The 23,555-nt window shown below is 47.5% G+C and overlaps 1 protein-coding gene across 1 annotated transcript in view; it reads left to right on the forward strand.

The window, feature by feature from the left end:
- Window positions 1-23,555, forward strand: part of LOC145339542 (rho-related BTB domain-containing protein 2-like) — a gene marked incomplete at its 3' end in the record, with an annotated part of 110,545 nt that overhangs the window by 23,858 nt on the left and 63,132 nt on the right. Inside the window, exon 3 of the mRNA XM_080184021.1 lies at window positions 1,585-1,688. Within this exon, the coding sequence (XP_080040147.1) occupies window positions 1,585-1,688 (104 nt within the window). The remainder of the gene's footprint in view (window positions 1-1,584; window positions 1,689-23,555) is intronic.

Here is a 23,555-nt window from a genome sequence, read left to right on the forward strand (position 1 = left end):
GGGACCAGAACTGCACACAATACTCCAAGTGCGGCCGCACCAGGGTTGTGTACAGTTGCAACATGACGCTGCGACTCCAAAATTCAATCCCCCTACCAATAAACGTCAAGACACTGTATGCCTTCCTAACTACCTTATCTACTTGATTCCCAACTTTCAGTGATCTATGTACACATATACCTAGATCCCTCTGTTCGTCAACACTATTCAGAGTCCTACCGTTAGCCCTATACTCTACACATCCGTTATTCCTGCCAAAGTGAATTACCTCACACTTCTCCGCATTAAACTCCATCCGCCACCTCTCGGCCCAGCTCTGCAACTTGTCCAAGTCTCCCTGTAAACTATGACACCCTTCCTCACAATCTACCACACCTCCGACTTTGGTGTCATCAGCAAATTTACTAATCCACCCAACTATACCCTCATCCAGATCATTAATAAAAATTACAAACAGCAGTGGCCCCAAAACAGATCCCTGAGGCACACCACTTGTAACCGAACTCCATGACGAATACTTACCATCAACCACCACCCTCTGTCTCCTATCCGCCAGCCAATTCCTGATCCAATTACCTAAATCACCCTCAATCCCATACATCTGCATTTTCTGCAGAAGCCTACCATGGTGAACCTTATCAAACGCCTTACTAAAATCCATATATACCACGTCAACTGCCTTACCCCCATCCACCTCTTTGGTCACTTTCTCAAAAAACTCAATAAGGTTAGTAAGGCACGACCTACCCGCTACAAAACCAAGTGTAGAAATTGGGGAAGTGAAGTGAAGTGTAGAAATTGGGGAAAAAGTGAGACTGAGATAAACACAGCACAGAGTAAGAGCAGTGGAGGGAAGCGCTGTGTGGGGCTCAGCAGGACTGGTGGCCTGGAGTGCAGTTGCTTCAATGCAAGAAGTATAACAGATAAAACAGATGAACTGAGAGCCTGCGTTACTGCATGGAATTATGATATTGCAATTACAGAGTCATGGTTAAAGGAGGGATAGGACTGGCAGCTTAACGTTCCAGGATATCGTTGTTTTAGACGGGACAGAAGCGGAATCAAAAGAGTGGGGAGTTGCATTGCTCATTAGAGAGACACTGGAGGGATCTCGGAGGATTACTGGACCAAGAGAATGGGGTGAGAATCACATTCCTCAGGTGAGATTCCCTGATTGGATAGGCAATCATTACCTCAATCAGGGAGCTCATACTCCAAGAGGCCCACTCATGGATCTCTTTGAGGTGAATACACAGTTACTGTACAGTTATAAACCTCAGTATATACAGGCATCCAAACAAACTCAGAGACTTCCAGGAAACGTGTTCAAAGTGAAACATAGAACATTACAGCACAGAACAGGCCCTTCGGCCCACGAAGTTGCGCCGACCAATTAAAAAGCAATGACCCTCTAACCTAAACCAATCCCTTTCCATCCATAAACCCCCTTTTTCTTTATTGATAAGTACTGCAATCCAATTTAAACTTAAACTTACAGCGATACCTTATTCCAAACACAGACAAATATAAATCACTTCAAACTATACTTCCTGACAATGCTAATTCCATCTTTGTATTGGGAAGGTTCTGGAACGATCCCGCGATGTTGTTGATGAAATTCCTGTTTCGCTTCGTCTGTGGGATACATTTGGGGATCACCATAAGGATCGGCGCTTTGCCTATGGCAGGTAGGCAGTTCTCTCAATGTTGATCATGAGTATCCATGTCTCTGGTGACCAGCACTTACTGCTCATCTCTAATTGCCCCTTGAGAAGGTGGTGGTGAGCTGCCTTCTTGAGTTGCTGCAGTGTCTGAGATGTAAGTACACCACAGTGCTGTTGGGGAAGAAGTTTCAGGATTTTGACCCAGTGATGGAACGTCGATATATTTCCAAGTCAGGCTGCTGAGTGACCGGGTGGGAGCCTCCAGGTGACGGTGTTCACATAGAACTACAGAAACGATACAACACGGAAGGAGGCTATTCAGCCCACTTGTCCATGATGACCCAAAGACACTCACCTTCCTGCACAGGCCCACAGCACTGAAGGTGCCGATTCAGGTACCTTCTAAAAGAGTTTAGGGTCTCTGTCTCCACCAGTAACTCAGGCCGTGAATTCCAAACACCCACCACCCTCTATGTTCTTCCTCATGTACCCTCTACACCGAGTACCACTTATTCAGAGTCTGTATGTTGTCCCATTGTTTAAGAAGGGGAACAGAGACTTCCCCGGGAATTATAGACCGGTGAGTCTTACTTCTGTTGTGGGCAAGGTTTTAGAAAAAATTATTAGGCATAGGATTTATAGTTATTTAGAGAGTAATGAATTGATTGGAGATAGTCAGCATGGTTTTGTAGCGGGTAGGTCATGCCTTACTAACCTTATTGAGTTTTTTGAGAAAGTGACCAAAGAGGTGGATGGGGGTAAGGCAGTTGACGTGGTATATATGGATTTTAGTAAGGCGTTTGATAAGGTTCACCATGGTAGGCTTCTGCAGAAAATGCAGATGTATGGGATTGTGGGTGATTTAGTTAATTGGATCAGGAATTGGCTATCAGGTAGGAGACAGAGGGTGGTGGTTGATGGTAAATATTCGTCATGGAGTTCGGTTACGAGTGGTGTGCCTCAGGGATCTGTTTTGGGGCCACTGCTGTTTGTAATTTTTATAAATGATCTGGATGAGGGTATAGAAGGGTGGGTTAGTAAATTTGCTGATGACACCAAAGTCGGAGGAGTGGTAGATAGTGAAGAGGGGTGTCATAGTTTACAGAGAGACTTGGACAAGTTGCAGAGCTGGGCCGAGAGGTGGCGGATGGAGTTTAATGTGGAAAAGTGTGAGGTAATTCACTTTGGTAGGAATAACAGATGTGTAGAGTATAGGGCTAACGGGAGGACTCTGAATAGTGTGGATGAACAGAGGGATCTAGGTATATGTGTACATAGATCCCTGAAAGTTGGGAATCAAGTAGATAAGGTTGTTAAGAAGGCATACGGTGTCTTGGCGTTTATTGGTAGGGGGATTGAATTTAGGAGTCGCAGCGTCATGTTGCAACTGTACAAGACTCTGGTGTGGCCGCACTTGGAGTACTGTGTGCAGTTCTGGTCCCCACATTATAGGAAGGATGTGGAGGCTTTGGAGAGGGTGCAGAGGAGGTTTACCAGGATGTTGCCTGGTATGGAGGGGAGGTCCTATGAGGAGAGACTGAGGGATTTGAGGTTGTTTTCGTTAGAAAGAAGGCGGCTCAGAGGGGATCTTATTGAAACATATAAGATGATTAGAGGTTTAGATAGGGTGGACAGTGATAGCCTTTTTCCTCGGATGGAGAAAGCTAGCACGAGGGGGCATAGCTTTAAATTAAGGGGGGGTAGTTATAGGACGGATGTCAGAGGTAGGTTCTTTACCCAGAGGGTGGTGAGGGATTGGAATGCCCTGCCTGCTGCAGTTGTAAATGCGCCTAGTTTGGGGGCGTTTAAGAGATCCATGGATAGGTTTATGGATGGAAAGGGATTGGTTTAGGTTAGAGGGTCATTGCTTTTTAACTGGTCGGCGCAACATCGTGGGCCGAAGGGCCTGTTCTGCGCTGTTATGTTCTATGTATCCTCTGGTTTTTCTTCCTCTCTATGCTCTCTGTACTCATAATCTTCTAGGATTCAGATGCTTCAGGAAGGACAGGGAGGGTGGCAGAAGAGGTGGTGGAGTGGCACTGTTGATCAGGGACAGTGTCATGGCTGCAGAGAAGAAGGATGCCGTGGAGGGACTATCTACAGAGTCTCTGTGGATGGAAGTTAGGAACAGTAAAGGGTCGAAAACTTTGCTGGGTGTTTTCTATAGGCTGCCCAATAGTGACAGGGAAGTTGAGGTGCAGATAGGGAAACAGATTCTGGAGAGATGTATTAATAACAGAGTTGTCGTGATGGGGGACTTTAATTTCCCAAACATCGACTGGAATATCCCTAGGGTAAGGGGTTTGGATGGGGAGGAGTTTGTTAGGTGTGTTCAGGAAGGTTTCCTGGCACAGTATGTGGATAAGCCTACGAGGGGAGAGGCTGTACTTGACCTGGTACTGGCGAATGAACCAGGGCAGGTGATGGATCTCTCGGTAGGGGAGCATCTTGGGAATGGTGACCATAATTCTATCTCCTTCACAATTGCATTGGAACGAGATAGGATCAGGCAGGCTAGGAAGGTGTTTGTCTGGAGTAAGGGGAGATACGAAGAAGTCAGGAAGTTACTTGGACAAATAAACTGGAAGGAGGCGTTCTTAGGGAAAAGTACCGAAGGAAGGTGGCGGATATTCAAGGAATGTTTGTCTGGAGCTCTGCATGACAACGTTCCGATGAGACAAGGGGGTTTTGGTAGGTCACGGGAACCGTGGTGCATGAAGGCTGTGTTGAACCTAGTCAGGAGGAAAAGGAAGGTGTACAAAAGGTTCAGGGAACTAGGAGATGTTAAGGATCTTGAGGAGTATGAGGACTGTAGAAAGGAGCTTAAAAGGGAAATTAGGAGAGCCAGAAGGGGTCATGAGAAGGCCTTGGCGGGGAAGATTAAGGAGAATCCCAAGGCCTTCTATAAATATGTGAAAGGTAAAAGGATGAGAAGAGAAGGGATAGGACCTATAAAAGGTGAAGGGGGAAAGGTCTGTGTGGAACCAGAAGAAATGGCAGAGGTGCTTAATGAGTACTTCGCCTCAGTATTCAAGGTGGAAGCTGATCTGGGAGATTTTGCTACGGATTTGCAGCAGATGGAAAAGATTGAGTATGTGGATATTAAGGTGGAGGATGTGTTAGAACTTTTGAATTCTATCAAGATAGATAAGTCGCCGGGACCAGATGGGATGTACCCCAGGATACTGTGGGAGGCGAGGGAAGTGATTGCAGAGCCCCTGGCGATGATCTTTGCGTCGTCAATGGAGACGGGAAAGGTTCTGGAGGATTGCGGATGTAGTTCCTATTTTCAAGAAAGGGAACAGAGATAGCCCGGGAAATTACCGACCGGTGAGTCTGACCTCAGTGGTTGGTAAGCTGATGGAGGGGCTTCTGAGGGACAAGATTTACGAGCATTTGGAGAGGTTTGACATGATCAGGAATAGTCAGCATGGATTTGTCAAGGGCAGGTCGTGCCTTACAAGCCTAGTTGAGTTCTTCGATAATGTGACTGAACACATTGACGAAGGAAGTGCCGTGGACGTGGTGTACATGGACTTCAGCAAGGCGTTTGGTAAGGTCCCCCATGCAAGACTTCTTGAGAAGGTGAGAGGGCATGGGATCCAAGGGGCTTTGGCCTTGTGGATCCGGAACTGGCTTGCCTGCAGAAGGCAGAGAGTGGTTGTGGATGGGTCTTTTTCTGCATGGAGGTTGATCACCAGTGGAGTGCCCCAGGGATCTGTTCTAGGACCCTTGCTGTTTGTCATTTTCATAAATGACCGAGATGAGGAAGTGGAGGGATGGGTTAGTAAGTTTGCCGACGACACGAAGGTCGGTGGTGTTGTGGATGGTCTGGAGGGATGTCAGAAGTTGCAGCAGGACATAAGTAGGATGCAGGACTGGGCGGAGAAGTGGCAGATGGACTTCAACGCGGATAAATGTGTAGTGGTCCATTTTGGCAGGACCAATGAGATGAACGAGTACACTATCAAGGGCAGGAGTCTTAGCTGTGTTGAAGAGCAGAAGGATCTTGGGGTCCGGGTCCACCGGACTCTTAAATCGGCCTCGCAGGTGGGGGATGTGGTCAAGAAGGCGTATGGTGTACTGGCCTTCATTAATCGAGGGATTGAGTTTAGGAGTCGGGAGGTAATGCCGCAACTTTATAAGACCCTTGTCAGACCCCACTTGGAGTACTGTGCGCAGTTCTGGTCGCCTCACTACAGGAAGGATGTGGAAGCTATTGAGAGGGTACAGAGGAGATTTACAAGGATGTTGCCTGGGTTGGGAGGCATGCCTTATGAAGATAGGTTGAGGGAGCTGGGACTCTTCTCCCTGGAAAGACGAAGGTTGCGAGGCGACCTGATAGAGGTTTATAAGATGGTGAGAGGAATAGATAGGGTGGATTCTCGGAGGCTATTTCCCAGGGCTGAAATGGTCGCTACGAGAGGACACAGGTTTAAGGTGCTGGGAAGCAAGTACAGAGGAGATGTTAGGGGTAAGTTTTTCACTCAGAGGGTGGTGAGTGAATGGAATCGGCTGCCGTCGGTGGTGGTGGACGCGAACTCACTGGGGTTTTTTAAAAGACTTCTGGATGAGTATATGGGGTTTTATGGGATTGGGGGTTATAGATAGGTCTATGGATTGGTCGGTATTGATGTGATCGGTGCAACTTGTGGGCCGAAGGGCCTGTTTGTGCTGTAGCGTTCTATGTTCTACACCGCTGTGAAGGCTCTGAGCCTTAATACATGGAGCATTTGCAATAAAGCGGATGAATGAATCACACAGATAGATGTCAGCATGTACGATGTAATTGGGATTACAGAGACAGGCTGCAGGGTGACCAGAGGTGGGGATTGAATAGAACATAGAACACTACAGCACAAACAGGCCCTTTGGCCCACAAGCTGCACTGATCATACCCCTACCTATCAGGCCTATCTATAACTCTCAATCCCGTTAAATCCCAGGTACTCATCCAGAAGTCTCTTAAAAGACCCAAGCGAGTTTGCCTCCACCACTACCAACGGCAGCCGATTCCACTCACTCACCACCCTCTGAGTGAAAAACTTACCCCTAACATCTCCTCTGTACTTGCTTCCCAGCACCTTAAACCTGTATCCTCTCGTAGCGACCATTTCAGCCCTGGGAAATAGCCTCCGAGAATCCACCCTATCTATTCCTCTCAACATTTTATAAACTTCTATCAGGTTGCCTCTCAACCTTCGTCTCTCCAGGGAGAAGAGACCCAGCTCCCTCAACCTATCTTCATAAGGCATGCCTCCCAATCCAGGCAACATCCTTGTAAATCTCCTCTGTACCCTTTCAATAGCTTCTACATCCTTCCTGTAGTGAGGTGACCAGAACTGTGCACAGTACTCCAAGTGGGGTCTGACAAGGGTGTTATAAATGTCCCAGGGTATTCATTATTTAGGAAGGACAGGCATAAAGGAAAAGTTGGTGCAGTGGCACTGCTGGTTATAGAGGAAGTTTACACAATAGTGGGAAAGGATATTCGTTCTGACAACATGGAGTCTGTATGGGTAGAGCTGAGAAATACCAAGGGGCAAAAAACTTGAGTGGGTGTCATATATGGACCTCAAACTGCAGTGGGGATGTTGGGAATGGAATAAACACAAAATTGGAGATACATGTGATAAGGGAATATTGGTGATGATGGGTGATTTTAATCTGTAAATAGAATGGGCAAATCAAATTAGCCACAATGCCGTAGAGGAGGAATTCCTGGAGTGTATACAGGATGGGTTTCTTGACCTGTATGTGGAGGAACCAACCAGAGAGCAGGCCATCTGAGACAGGGTGCTGTGTAATGAGAAGGGAATCATTGCTGATCTAGCTGTGTGAGACTCCTTGGGGATGAGTGACCAGAACATGATAGAATTTTTAATCCAGATGGAGAGTGAAGTTGTTGATTCAAGGACTCAGGTGCTGAATCTTAATAAAGGAAACTGAGGATATGAGGCTCGAGCTGGCCTTGGTGGCAGAGCATTTAGAAAGCAGTGGCAGGATTAGACAGATTCAACGTGGATTGATGAAGGGGAAATCATGATTGACAAATCTTTGAAGATGTAATGAGTAGAGTTGACAAGGAGGAACCAGTCGATGTGGTACATTTGGACAAAGTCCCGCATAAGCGATTATCGTGCAAGATTAGAGCACTTTGATTGGGGGAAGTGTATTGAGGTGGATAGAAAACTGGTTGGCAGAGAGCAAACAAAGAATAGGAATTACATAAGAACATAAGAAATAGGAGCAGGAGTAGGCCATCTAGCCCTTCGAGCCTGCCCTGCCATTCAATAAGATCGTGGCTGATCTGTTGTGGCTCAGTTCCACTTTCCCGCCCTCTCCCCATAACCCTTAATCCCCTCGCTTATCAAAAACCTATCAACCCGCGTCTTAAAAATATTTAGCGAGGCAGCCTCCACCACCTCAACAGGCAGAGAATTCCAGAGATTCACCACCCTTTGAGTGAAGAAGTTCCTCCTCAACTCCATTCTAAACTGCCCCCCCTTTATCTTGAGGCTGTGCCCCCTAGTCCTACTGTCCTTTCTGAGCGGGAAGCGTCTCTCCACCTCTATCCTATCCATCCCATTCATCATCTTATACGTCTCAATGAGATCTCCCCTCATTCTTCTAAACTCTAACGAGTACAAGCCTAGTTTATTCAGCCTCTGCTCATAGCTCAACCCCCTCAACTCCGGTATCAGCCTAGTAAACCTCCTGTGCACTCCCTCCAAGGCCAAAATATCCTTGCGTAAGTGCGGCGACCAAAACTGCACACAGTACTCCAGCTGCGGCCTCACCAATGCCCTAATCCGTGGATAGGTTTATGGACGAAAAGGGATTGGTTTAGGTTAGAGGGTCATTGTTTTTTTTTAACTGGTCGGCGCAACATCGTGGGCCGAAGGGCCTGTTCTGCGCTGTAATGTTCTATGTTCTATGTTCTATACAGCCGCAGCAAGACCTCCCTACTTTTATATTCAATCCCCCTCGCTATGAAGGCCAGCATCCCATTCGCCTTCCTGACCACCTGCTGCACCTGCAGGCTGGGTTTTTGCGACTCATGCACAAGGACCCCGAGGTCCCTCTGCACCGTCACCTGCTGCAGTTTTTCGCCAATTAATGGGTGCTTTTCACATCAGCAGGCAGTAACTAGTGGGGTGCCACAGGGATCAGTGCTGGGACTCCAGCTATTCACAACATATATTAACGATGTGGATGAGGGAACAAAAGGGTAGTACTCAGGGTAGTACGGTCGTAGAATGCCCTGCCTGCAGCAGTTGTGGACTCGCCAACTTTAAGGGCGTTCAAATGGTCAGTGGATAGGCATATGGATAACATTGGAATAGTTTAGGTTAGACGGTCATTAGATTGGTTCCACTGGTCGGCACAACATTAGAACATAGAACATAGAACATTACAGCGCAGAACAGGCCCTTCGGCCCACGATGTTGCGCCGACCAGTTACAAAAACAATGACCCACTAGCCTATACCAATCCCTTTTCGTCCATAAACCTATCCAGAGATCTCTTAAACGCCCCCAAACTAGACGCATTTACAACTGCAGCAGGCAGGGCATTCCAATCCCTCACCACCCGCTGGGTAAAGAACCTACCCCTGACATCCGTCCTGTAGCTACCCCCCCTTAATTTAAAGCCATGCCCCCTCGTGCTAGCTTTCTCCATCCGAGGAAAAAGGCTATCACTATCCACCCTATCTAAACCTCTAATCATCTTATATGTTTCAATAAGATCCCCTCTTAGCCGCCTTCTTTCCAACGAAAACAACCCTAGATCCCTCAGTCTCTCCTCATAGGACCTCCCCACCATACCAGGCAACATCCTAGTAAACCTCCTCTGCACCCTCTCCAACGCCTCCACATCCTTCTTGTAATGTGGGGACCAGAACTGCACACAGTACTCCAAGTGCGGCCGCACTAGAGTAGTGTACAGTTGCAACATTACACTGCGACTCCTAAATTCAATCCCCCTACCAATAAACGCCAAGACACCGTACGCCTTCTTGACAACCTTATCTACTTGATTCCCAACTTTCAGGGATCTATGTACACACACACCTAGATCCCTCTGTTCATCCACACTATTCAAAGTCCTCCCGTTAGCCCTATACTCGACACATCTGTTGCTCCTACCAAAGTGAATTACCTCACACTTCTCCGCATTAAATTCCATCCGCCACCTCTCGGCCCAGCTCTGCAACCTATCTAAGTCTCCCTGCAGACTATGACACCCTTCCTCACAATCTACCACACCTCCAACTTTGGTGTCATCAGCAAATTTACTAATCCACCCAACTATACCCTCATCCAGATCATTAATAAAAATTACAAACAACAGTGGCCCCAAAACAGATCCCTGAGGCACACCACTCGTAACTGCACTCCATGATGAATATTTACCATCCACCACCACCCTCTGTCTCCTATCTGATAGCCAATTCCTGATCCAACTTCCTAGATTACCCACAATCCCATACATCTGCATTTTCTGCAGAAGCCTACCATGGTGAACCTTATCGAACGCCTTACTAAAATCCATGTATACCACGTCAACTGCCTTACCCCCATCCACCTCTTTGGTCACCTTCTCAAAAAACTCAATAAGGTTAGTAAGGCACGACCTACCTGCTACAAAACCATGCTGACTATTTCTAATCAATTCATTACACTCCAAATAACTATAAATCCTATCCCTAATAATTTTTTCTAAAACCTTGCCCACAACAGAAGTAAGACTCACCGGTCTATAATTCCCGGCAAAGTCTCTGTTCCCCTTCTTAAACAATGGGACAACATTCGCTATCCTCCAATCCTCCGGAACTACACCAGAGACCAATGACGACCTGAAGATCTGAGCCAGAGGCTCTGCAATCACCTCTCTAGCCTCCCAGAGAATCCTAGGGTAGATCCCATCCGGACCAGGGGACTTATCTATTTTCAGCCCCTCAAGAATTTCCAGCACATCCTCTTTATCAACCGTAATACTGTCTATTTTACACCCCTGCAACCCAATGTCCTCCTCAGCTATATTCATGTCCCCCTGCGTGAACACCGAAGAGAAATATTGGTTCAATACTGAGGGCCGAAGGGCCTGTACTGCGCTGTAATGTTGTTCTAAAATGTAACATCTCAAAGTTTGGAGATGATACCAAGTTGGGTGGGAGGGTGAACTGTGACGAGGACCATTTGAACGCCCTTAAAGTTGGCGAGTCCACTACTGTTGTAGGCAGGGCATTCCTCACCCTTACTACCCTCTGGATAAAGAACCTACCTCTGACATCTGTCCTATAATTACCACCCCTCAATTTAAAGCTATGTCCCCTTGTGTTAGCCATCACCATCTGAGGAAAAAGGCTCTCATTGTCCACCCTATCCAATCCTTTGATCATCTTGTATGCCTCAAATAAGTCACCTCTTAATCTTCTCTCTAATGAAAATAACCTCAAGTCCCTCAGCCTTTGCTCGCAAGACCGTCCCACCATAAGAACATAAGAAATAGGAGCAGGAGTAGGCCATCTAGCCCTTCGAGCCTGCCCCGCCATTCAATAAGATCATGGCTGATCTGAAGTGGATCAGTTCCACTTTCCCGCTTTCTCCCCATAACCCTTAATTCCCTTGTCTATCTACCCGTGTCTTCAATATATTTAGCGAGGCAGCCTCCACCACTTCAACGGGCAGAGAATTCCAGAGATTCACCACCCTTTGAGTGAAGAAGTTCCTCCTCAACTCCGTTCTAAACTGCCCCCCCCTTATCTTGAGGCTGTGCTCTCTAGTCCTACTGTCCTTTCTAAGCGAGAAGCATCTCTCTACCTCTACCCTATCCATCCCCTTCATTATCTTGTAAATCTGTATGAGATCCCCCCTCAGCCTTCAAAACGCTAACGAGTACAGACCCAGTCTATTCAATCTCTCCTCATAAGCTAACCCCCTCATCTCCGGTATCAGCCTCGTGAACCTTCTCTGCACTCCCTCCAAGGCCAATATATATTTTCACAAATACGGGGACCAAAACTGCACACAGTACTCCAGCTGCGGCCTCACCAGTGCCCTGTACAGTTGCAGCAAGACCTCCCTGCTTTTATATTCAATCCCCCTCGCTATGAAGGCCAGCATCCCATTCGCGTTCTTGATCCCCTGCTGCACCTGCAGACTGGGTTTTTGCGATTTGTCCACAAGGACCCCCAGGTCCCTCTGCACCGTAGCATGCTGCAGCTTTTCGCCTTTTAAATAATAATCCCTCCTACCATTATTTCTACCAGAGTAGATAACCTCACGCTTGCTAACATTGTACTCCATCTGCCAGGTCCTCGCCCACTCGCTCAGCCTACCCAGATCCCTCTGTAGACTTTCCACATCCTCCATGCAATTTGCTTTTCCACTCATCTTTGTGTCATCAGCAAATTTCATTACCCTACACTCAGCCCCCTCCTTCAGATCATCCATATAAATGGTAAACAGTTGAGGCCCCAGCACCGATCCCTGCGGCACTCTACTAGTCACCAACTGCCACCCAGAATAGCACCCATTGATTCCAACTCTCTGCTTCCTGTTAGTTAACCAATCCTCTATCCACGCTAACACCTTACCCCCAACTCCGTGCACCCTAACCTTCTGTAGCAACCTTTTGTGAGGCACCTTATCGAATACCTTCTGAAAATCTAAAAACACCACATCCACCGGTTCCCCTCTGTCTACCGCACTAGTCACATCCTCATAGAAATCCAATAAATTCGTTAAACACGACTTCCCCTTTCGAGATAGGATCAGGCAGGCTAGGAAGGTGTTTGTCTGGGGTAAGGGGAGATACGAAGAAGTCAGGAAGTTACTTGGACAAATAAACTGGAAGGAGGCGTTCTTAGGGAAAAGTACAGAAGGAAGGTGGCAGATATTCAAGGAATGTGTGTCTGGAGCTCTGAATGACAACGTTCCGATGAGACGAGGGGGTTTTGGTGGGTCGAGGGAACCGTGGTGCACAAAGGATGTGTTGAACCTAGTCAGGAAGAAAAGGAAGGTGTACAAGAGGTTCAGGGAATTAGGAGATGTTAAAGATCTTGAGGAGTATAAGGACTGTAGGAGGGAACTTAAAAGGGAAATTAGGAGAGCCAGAAGGGGTCATGAGAGGACCTTGGCGGGTAAGATTAAGGAGAATCCCAAGGCCTTCTATAAATATGTGAAAGGTAAAAGGATGAGAAGAGAAGGGATAGGACCTATAAAAGGTGAGGGGGGAAAGGTTTGTGTGGAACCAGAAGAAATGGCGGAGGTGCTTAACGAGTACTTCGCCTCAGTATTCACAGTGGAAGCCGATCTGGGAGATTTTGTTATGGATTTGCAGCAGATGGAAAGGATTGAGTACGTGAATATTAAGGAGGAGGATGTGTTGGAACTTTTGAATTCTATCAAGGTAGATAAGTCGCCTGGACCAGATGGGATGTACCCCAGGATACTGTGGGAGCCGAGGGAAGAGATTGCAGAGCCCCTGGCGATGATCTTTGCGTCGTCAATGGAAACGGGAGAGGTTCCAGAGGATTGGAGGATTGCGGATGTAGTTCCTATTTTCAAGAAAGGGAACAGAGATAGCCCGGGAAATTACCGACCGGTGAGTCTGACCTCAGTGGTTGGTAAGCTGATGGAGAGGCTTCTGAGGGACAAGATTTATGAGCATTTGGAGAGGTTTGACATGATCAGGAATAGTCAGCATGGATTTGTCAAGGGCAGGTCGTGCCTTACAAGCCTAGTTGAGTTCTTCGATAATGTGACTGAACACATTGACGAAGGAAGTGCCGTGGACGTAGTGTACATGGACTTCAGCAAGGCGTTTGATAAGGTCCCCCATGCAAGACTTCTTGAGAAGGTGAAAGGGCATGATATCCAAGGGCCTTTGGCCTTGTGGATCCAGAACTGGCTTGCCTGCAGAAGGCAGAGAGTGGTTGTGGATGGGGCTTTTTCTGAATGGAGGTCAGTCACCAGCGGAGTGCCTCAAGGATCTGTTCTGGGACCCTTGTTGTTTGTCATTTTCATAAATGACCTGGATGAGGAAGTGGAGGGATGGGTAAGTAAGTTCGCTGATGACACGAAGGTCGGTGGTGTTGTGGATGGTCTGGAAGGATGGCAAAAGTTGCAGCAGGACATAGATAGGATGCAGGACTGGGCGGAGAAGTGGCAGATGGACTTCAACGCGGATAAATGTGTAGTCGTCCATTTTGGCAGAACCGATGGGATGAACGAGTACACTATCAAGGGCAGAAGTCTGAGTAGTGTTGAAGAGCAGAAGGATCTTGGGGTCCGGGTCCACAGGACTCTTAAATCGGTCTCGCAGGTGGAGGATGTGGTCAAGAAGGCGTATGGTGTACTGGCCTTCATTAATCGAGGGATTGAGTTTAGGAGTCGGGAGGTAATGCTGGAACTTTATAAGACCCTTGTCAGGCCTCATTTAGAGTATTGTGCGCAGTTCTGGTCGCCTCACTATAGGAAAGATGTAGAAGCTATTGAAAGGGTACAGAGGAGATTTACAAGGATGTTGCCTGGACTGGGAGGCATGCCTTATGAAGTTAGGTTGAGGGAGCTGGGACTCTTTTCCCTGGAGAGACGAAGGTTGAGAGGCGACCTGATAGAAGTTTACAAAATGTTGAGAGGAATAGATAGGGTGGACTCTCAGAGGCTATTTCCCCGGGTTGAAATGGTCGCTATGAGAGGACACAGATTTAAGGTGCGGGGAGGAAAGTACAGAAGTGATGTTAGGGGTAAGTTTTTCACTCAGAGGGTGGTGAGTGAATGGAATCGGCTGCCGTCAGTGGTGGTGGAGGCGAACTCGCTGGGGTCTTTTAAAAGACTTCTGGATGAGTATATGGGGTTTAATGAGATTGAGGGTTATAGATAGGTCTGTAGGTTGGTAGGTGATGATGTGATCGGCGCAACTTGTGGGCCGAAGGGCCTGTTTGTGCTGTAGTGTTCTATGTTCTATGAATCTGTGCTGCGTCTGCTTGATCAAACCGTTCTTTTCTAGGTGCCTTGCTATTTCTTCTTTGATGATGGATTCTAGCATTTTTCCAACTACGGACCTTAAACTAACCGGCCTATAATTCCCTGCCTTTTGTCTGCTACCTTCTTCAAACAGCGGTGTAACATTAGCTGTTTCCAATATTCTGGCACTTCCCCGGAGTCCAGCGAATTTTGATGAATAATTACTAAGGCATCTGCTGCCACCTCTGCCATTTCTTTCAGAATCCTGGGATGCATTCCATCCAGTCCCGGGGGCTTGTCTATCTTTAGTCCCATTAGCCTACCAAGCACTACCTCTCCAGTAATAGAATATCTTATTCGAACCATAGAACCATTCTTTGTCTCTTCACTGGACACAGGTGAGGTCCCTGAGGATTGGAGGATAGCGAATGTGGTCCCGTTATTTAAGAGATAACCCGGGTAATTCTAGGCCGGTGAGTTTGACGTCCGTGGTAGGGAAGTTGTTGGAGAGGATCCTTAGAGATAGGATGTATGCACGTTTAGAACGGAATAATCTCATTAGCGATGTACAGCATGGTTTTGTAAGAGGGAGGTCTTGCCACACAAATTTGGTGGAGTTTTTTGAGGAGGTGACAAAAACGGTTGACGAGGGAAGAGCCGTGGATGTCGTCTATATAGAACATAGAACATTACAGCGCAGAACAGGCCCTTCGGCCCACGATGTTGCGCCGACCAGCTTTTTAAAAAAAAACACTAACCCACTAATCTAAACCAATCCCATTTCGTCCATAAACCTATCCACAGATCTCCTAAACGCCCCCAAACTAGGCGCATTTACAACTGCAGCTGGCAGGGCATTCCAGTCCCTCACCACCCTCTGGGTAAAGAACCTACCCCTGACATCCGTCCTATAACTACCCCCCCTTAGTTTAAAGTCGTGCCCCCTCGTGCTAGCTTTCTCCATCCGAGGAAAAAGGCTATCACTATCTACCCTGTCTAAACCTCTAATCATCTTATATGTTTCAATGGATTTCAGTAAGGCGTTTGACAAAGTCCCTCATGGCAGGTTGGTGCAAAAGGTTAAAGGGATGAAAAGAGAGCTAGCTAGATGGGTAGAGAACTGGCTTGGCCACAGGAGACAGAGGGTATCAGTGGAAGGGTCTTTATCCAGCTGGAGGTCTGTGACCAGTGGTGTTCCGCAGGGCTCTGTATTGGGACCTCTGCTATTTGTGATATATATAAATGATTTGGAAGAAGGTGTAACTGGTGTGATCAGTAAGTTTGCGGATGACACGAAGATGGCTGGACTTGCGGATAGCGATGAACATTGTCAATGGCAGAACCATCAGGAGTATAGACACACAGAGGGACCTGGGTGTACAAGTCCACAGATCCCGAAAGGTGGAGAAGGTGGTGAAGAAGGCATATGGCATGCTTGCCTTTATTGGACAGGGTATAGAGTATAAAAGCTGGAGTCTGATGTTACAGCTGTATAGAACGTTGGTTAGGCCACATTTGGAACACTGCGTCCAGTTCTGGTCGCCGCACTATCAGAAGGACGTGGAGGCTTTGGAGAGAATACAGAGAAGGTTTACCAGGATGTTGCCTGGTATGGAGGGTCTTAGCTATGAGGAGAGATTGGGTAAACTGGGGGTGTTCTCCCTGGAAAGACGGAGAATGAGGGGAGACCTAATAGAGGTGTATAAAATGATGAGGGGTATGGATAGGGTGAACAGTGGGAAGCTTTTTCCCAGGTGGGAGGTGATGGTCACGAGGGGTCACAGGTTCAAGGTGAGGGGGGGTGAGGTTTAACACAGATATCAGAGGGATGTATTTTACACAGAGGGGGGTGGGGGCCTGGAATGCACTGCCAAGCAGGGTGGTGGAGGCGGACACGCTGGGATGGTTTAAGACTTATCCGGATAGTCACATGAACAGACTGGGAATGGAGGGATACAAACGAATGGTCTAATTGGACCAATGAGCAGCGCAGGCTTGGAGGGCCGAAGGGCCTGTTTCCTGTGCTGTACTGTTCTTTGTTCTTCGAGTATGTGGAACACTCTGCCAGAGGTAGTTAGAGGCGGGTACAATTTTATCTTTTAAAAAGCATTTAGATAGTTACATGGGTATAGAGGGATATGGGCCAAATGTGGGCAATTGGGATTAGCTTAAGGGGTTTTAAAAAAAGGGCAGCATGGACAAGTTGGGCCGAAGGGCCTGTTTCCATGCTGTAAAACTCTGTGACTCTATGACTCAGCTATTTACCATTTATATAGATGATCTGGAGGAGGGAACCGAGTGTAAGGTGTCGAAATTTGCTGATGACACCAAGATTGGGGGAACGGCAAATTGTGCGGAGGGTGTGGAGAGTCTGCAGAAGGATCTGGATAGGCTGGGCGAATGGGCCAGGAAATGGCAAATGGAATTTAATGTTGGCAAGTGTGAGGTGGTCCACTTTGGTAGGAAGAATGGTAGGAAGGACTATTACTTACGTGGCGAAAAACTGCAGCAGGCGACGGTGCAGAGGGACCTCGGGGTCCTTGTGCATGAGTCGCAAAAACCCAGCTTGCAGGTGCAGCAGGTGGTCAGGAAGGCGAATGGGATGCTGGCCTTCATAGCGAGGGGGATTGAATATAAAAGTAGGGAGGTCTTGCTGCAGCTGTATAGGGCATTGGTGAGGCCGCAGCTGGAGTACTGTGTGCAGTTTTGGGCGCCGCACCTGCGCAAGGATATTTTGGCCTTGGAGGGAGTGCACAGGAGGTTTACTCGGCTGATACCGGAGTTGAGGGGGTTGAGCTATGAGGAGAGGCTGAATAAACTAGGCTTGTACTCGCTAGAGTTTAGAAGAATGAGGGGAGATCTCATTGAGACGTATAAGATGTTGAATGGAATGGATAGGATAGAGGTGGAGAGTCTCTTCCTGCTCAGAAAGGACAGTAGGACGAGAGGGCACAGCCTCAGGATAAAGGGGGGGTGGTTTAGAACGGAGTTGAGGAAGAACTTCTTCACTCAAAGGGTGGTGAATCTCTGGAATTCTCTGCCCGTTGAAGTGGTGGAGGCTGCCTCGCTCAATATTTTTAAGATGTGGGTTGATAGGTTTTTGATAAGCGAGGGGATTAAGGGTTATGGGGAGAGGGCGGGAAAGTGGAACTGAGCCACTTCAGATCAGCCATGATCTTATTGAATGGCGGGGCAGGCTCGAGGGGCTAGATGGCCTACTCCTGCTCCTATTTCTTATGTTCTTATGACTTTAAATACATAGAGGGCAAAAGAGTAACAAGAGAGAGAGTAAGGCCTCTTAATATCAGCAAGGTCATCTATGTGCAGATCCACAAGAGATGGGTGAGATCCGAAATGAATATTTCTCATCAGTATTTACTATTGATGAATGTTAGGGAACTGTGAAATTCCCTGAGTCACGGCGCTCTGGTTTCTGTTCAGGTCAATACACCTAACCAGCACGTTCTGCAGACTGTGGGAGGAAACCGGAGCATCTGGAGGAAACTCACGTACACACGGGGAGAATGTGCAAAGTCCACACACAGTGACCCAAGCCGGGAATCAAACCCAGGTCCCTGGCACTGTAAGCAGTGCTAAACTCCCGTTGGGACAATTGGAACTAGCTTAATAGTTTAAAAATAAAGGGTAGCATGGACAAGTTGGGCCAAAGGGCTGTAAAATCTATGTCTCTTTCAGATCCTGGAGGTTTATCCACCTTCACCCAGAGGGTGGGGAATGTGTGGAATTCACAACCACACAATGTAGATGAGGCCAAAACATTGTGTGATTTCAAGAAGAAATGAGATATCACTCTTGGGGCTAAAGGGATTGAGGAATACAGGGGGAAAGGGAGATCAGAATATTGAATTTGATGACCAGCCATGGTCAAAAGATTGGTGGAGCAGGCTCGAAGGGCCAAATGGCCTCCTCGTGCTTCTAGTTTCTATGTTTCAATCGTATCAATTTCCCCAAAACCATTTCCCTTCTAGTGCTGATTTCCACTATCTCCCCACAAAAAACATGTGGGTCTCTATTCTTATAGGTCTGATGTAATGGTGCTGTGTTTCTCCCAGGTCTGATGTAATGGTGCTGTGTTTCTCCCAGGTCTGATGTAATGGTGCTGTGTTTCTCCCAGGTCTGATGTCGTGGTGCTGCGTTTCTCCCACGTCTGATGTAATGGTGCTGTGTTTCTCCCAGGTCTGATGTAGTGGTGCTGCGTTTCTCCCAGGTCTGATGTAATGGTGCTGCGTTTCACCCAGGTCTGATGTAATGGTGCTGTGTTTCTCCCAGGTCTGATGTAATGGTGCTGCGTTTCTCCCAGGTCTGATGTAATGGTGCTGTGTTTCTCCCAGATCTGATGTAATGGTGCTGCGTTTCTCCCAGGTCTGATGTAATGGTGCTGTGTTTCTCCCACGTCTGATGTAGTGGTGCTGTGTTTCTCCCAGGTCTGATGTCGTGGTGTTGCGTTTCTCCCACGTCTGATGTAGCAGTGCTGTGTTTCTCCCAGGTCTGATGTAGCAGTGCTGCGTTTCTCCCAGGTCTGATGTAATGGTGCTGTGTTACTCCCAGGTCTGATGTAGTGGTGCTGCGTTTCTCCCAGGTCTGATGTAATGGTGCTGTGTTTCTCCCACGTCTGATGTAGCAGTGCTGTGTTTCTCCCAGGTCTGATGTAATGGTGCTGTGTTTCTCCCAGGTCTGATGTCGTGGTGCTGTGTTTCTCCCAGGTCTGATGTAATGGTGCTGTGTTTCTCCCACGTCTGATGTAGCAGTGCTGTGTTTCTCCCAGGTCTGATGTAATGGTGCTGTGTTTCTCCCAGGTCTGATGTAATGGTGCTGCATTTCTCCCAGGTCTGATGTAATGGTGCTGTGTTTCTCCCAGGTCTGATGTAATGGTGCTGCGTTTCTCCCAGGTCTGATGTAATGGTGCTGTGTTTCTCCCAGGTCTGATGTAATGGTACTGTGTTTCTCCCAGGTCTGATGTGATGGTGCTGTGTTTCTCCCAGGTCTGATGTCGTGGTGCTGCGTTTCTCCCAGGTCTGATGTAATGGTGCTGTGTTACTCCCAGGTCTGATGTAGTGGTGCTGCGTTTCTCCCAGGTCTGATGTAATGGTGCTGTGTTTCTCCCACGTCTGATGTAGCAGTGCTGTGTTTCTCCCAGGTCTGATGTAATGGTGCTGTGTTTCTCCCAGGTCTGATGTCGTGGTGCTGCGTTTCTCCCAGGTCTGATGTAATGGTGCTGTGTTACTCCCAGGTCTGATGTAGTGGTGCTGCATTTCTCCCAGGTCTGATGTAATGGTGCTGTGTTTCTCCCAGGTCTGATGTAATAGAACATAGATCATAGAACATTACAGCGCAGAACAGACCCTTCGGCCCACGATGTTGCGCCAACCAGTTAAAAAACAATGACCCACTAACCTAAACCAATCCCTTTTCGTCCATAAACCTATCCACGGATCTCTTAAACGCCCCCAAACTAGGCGCATTTACAACCGCAGCAGGCAGGGCATTCCAATCCCTCACCACCCTCTGGGTAAAGAACCTACCCCTGACATCCGTCCTATAACTACCCCCCCTTAATTTAAAGCCATGCCCCCTCGTGCTAGCTTTCTCCATCCGAGGAAAAAGGCTATCACTATCCACCCTATCTAAACCTCTAATCATCTTATATGTTTCAATAAGATCCCCTCTTAGCCTCCTTCTTTCCAGCGAAAACAACCCCAAATCCCTCAGTCTCTCCTCATAGGACCTCCCCTCCATACCAGGCAACATCCTGGTAAACCTCCTCTGCACCCTCTCCAAAGCCTCCACATCCTTCCTGTAATGTGGGGACCAGAACTGCACACAGTACTCCAAGTGCGGCCGCACCAGAGTTGTGTACAGTTGCAACATGACACTGTGGCTCCTAAATTCAATCCCCCTACCAATAAACGCCAAGACACCGTATGCCTTCTTAACAACCTTATCTACTTGATTCCCAACTTTCAGGGATCTATGTACACATACACCTAGATCCCTCTGTTCATCCACACTATTCAAAGTCCTCCAATTAGCCCTATACTCAACACATCTGTTATTCCTACCAAAGTGAATTACCTCACACTTCTCCGCATTAAACTCCATCCGCCACCTCTCGGCCCAGCTCTGCAACCTATCTAAGTCTCCCTGCAAACTATGACACCCTTCCTCACTATCTACCACACCTCCAACTTTGGTGTCATCAGCAAATTTATTAATCCACCCAGCTATACCCTCATCCAGATCATTAATAAAAATTACAAACAGCAGTGGCCCCAAAACAGATCCCTGAGGCACACCACTCGTAACCGAACTCCATGACGAATATTTACCATCAACCACCACCCTCTGTCTCCTATCTGCTAGCCAATTCCTGATCCAATTTCCTAGATTACCCCCAATCCCATACATCTGCATTTTCTGCAGAAGCCTACCATGGTGAACCTTATCAAACACCTTACTAAAATCCATATATACCACATCAACTGCCTTACCCCCATCCACCTCTTTGGTCACTTTCTCAAAAAACTCAATAAGGTTAGTAAGGCACGACCTACCCGCTACAAAACCGTGCTGACTATCTCCAATCAATTCATTACTCTCCAAATAACTATAAATCCTATCCCTAATAATTTTTTCTAAAACCTTGCCCACAACAGAAGTAAGACTCACCGGTCTATAATTCCCGGGGAAGTCTCTGTTCCCCTTCTTAAACAATGGGACAACATTCGCTATCCTCCAATCTTCTGGTACTATACCAGAGACCAACGACGACCTGAAGATCAGAGCCAGAGGCTCTGCAATCACTTCTCTTGTCTCCCAGTGAATCCTAGGGTAAATCCCATCCGGACCAGGGGACTTATCTATTTTCAAACACTCTAGAGTATCCAGCACATCCCCCTTATCAACTGCAATACTGTCTATTTTACACCCCTGCAACCCAGTGTCCTCCTCAACTATATTCTTGTCCCCCTGCGTGAACACCGAAGAGAAATATGGGTTCAATGCCTCACCAATCTCTTCCAGTTCCACACACAATTTCCCTCTACTGTCTATAACTGGCCCTAATCTTGCCCTAACCAACCTTCTGTTCTTGACATACCTATAGAACGCCTTAGGATTCTCCTTAATCCTATCAGCCAAAGTCTTCTCATGTCCTCTTTTAGCCCTTCTTAACTCACTCTTCAACTCCCTCCTAGCCAGTCTAAAGCTTTCTAATGCACTACCTGAGCCCTCAAGCCTCATCTGAACATAAGCCTCCTTTTTCTTTTTAACCAACGAATCAACTTTTTTAGTGCACCACGGTTCCCTAGCCCTCCCAAATCCTCCTTGCCTGACAGGGACGTACCTATCACGGACTCGCAGTAGCTGCTCCTTGAAAAAACTCCACATTTTGGATGTTCCCAGTCCCTGTAATCTCCTAGTCCAACCTATGCTTCCTAATTCTCTCCTAATAGCCTCATAATTACCCTTCCCCCAGCTAAAACTACTGACCCGAGGTTCATGCCTATCCCTTTCCATCACTAAGGTGAACGTAACCGAATTGTGGTCACTATCACCAAAATGCACACCAACTTCCAAGTCTAGCACCTGGTCTGGTTCATTTCCCAGCACCAAATCCAATATAGCCTCACCTCCAGTTGGCCTATCTACATACTGAGTCAAAAAACCTTCCTGCACACAATACTCCAAGTGCGGCCACACCAGAGTTTTGTACAGTTGCAACATGACGCTGCGGCTCATAAATTCAATCCCCCTACCAATAAACGCCAAGACACCGTATGCCTTCCCAACAACCCTATCTACTTGATTCCCAACTTTCAGGGATCTATGTACACATACACCTAGATCCCTCTGTTCATCCACACTATTCAGAGTCCCACCGTTAGCCCTATACTCAACACATCTGTTATTCCTACCAAAGTGAATTACCTCACACTTTTCCGCATTAAACTCCATCCTCCACCTCTCGGCCCAGCTCTGCAACATATCCAAGTCTCCCTGTAGACTAAGACACCCTTCCTCACTATCTACCACACCTCCGACTTTGGTGTCATCAGCAAATTTACTAATCCACCCAACTGTACCCTCATCCAGATCATTTATAAAAATTACAAACAGCAGTGGCCCCAAAACAGATCCCTGAGGCACACCACTCGTAACCGAACTCCATGACGAATATTTACCATCAACCACCACCCTCTGTCTCCTATCCGCCAGCCAATTCCTAATCCAATTTCCTAAATCACCCTCAATCCCATACATCTGCAATGTCTAATGGTGCTGCATTTCTCCCAGGTCTGATGTAATGGTGCTGCGTTTCTCCCAGGTCTGATGTAATGGTGCTGCGTTTCTCCCAGGTCTGATGTAATGGTGTTGCGTTTCTCCCAGGTCTGATGTAATGGTGCTGTGTTTCTCCCAGGTCTGATGTAATGGTGCTGTGTTTCTCCCAGGTCTGATGTAATGGTGCTGTGTTTCTCCCAGGTCTGATGTCGTTGTGCTGCGTTTCTCCCAGGTCTGATGTAATGGTGCTGTGTTTCTCCCAGGTCTGATGTAATGGTGCTGTGTTTCTCCCAGGTCTGATGTCGTTGTGCTGCGTTTCTCCCAGGTCTGATGTAATGGTGCTGTGTTTCTCCCAGGTCTGATGTAATGGTGCTGCGTTTCTCCCAGGTCTGATGTAATGGTGCTGCGTTTCTCCCAGGTGTGATGTAATGGTGCTGCGTTTCTCCCAGGTCTGATGTAATGGTGCTGCATTTCTCCCAGGTGTGATGTAATGGTGCTGTGTTTCTCCCAGGTCTGATGTAATGGTGCTGCGTTTCTCCCAGGTCTGATGTAATGGTGCTGCGTTTCACCCAGGTCTGATGTAATGGTGCTGTGTTTCTCCCAGGTCTGATGTAAT

The sequence above is a fragment of the Carcharhinus amblyrhynchos genome, unplaced genomic scaffold (assembly GCF_965287045.1).
Source record: "Carcharhinus amblyrhynchos unplaced genomic scaffold, sCarAmb.v2.hapA scaffold_526, whole genome shotgun sequence".
NCBI lineage: Eukaryota > Metazoa > Chordata > Chondrichthyes > Carcharhiniformes > Carcharhinidae > Carcharhinus > Carcharhinus amblyrhynchos.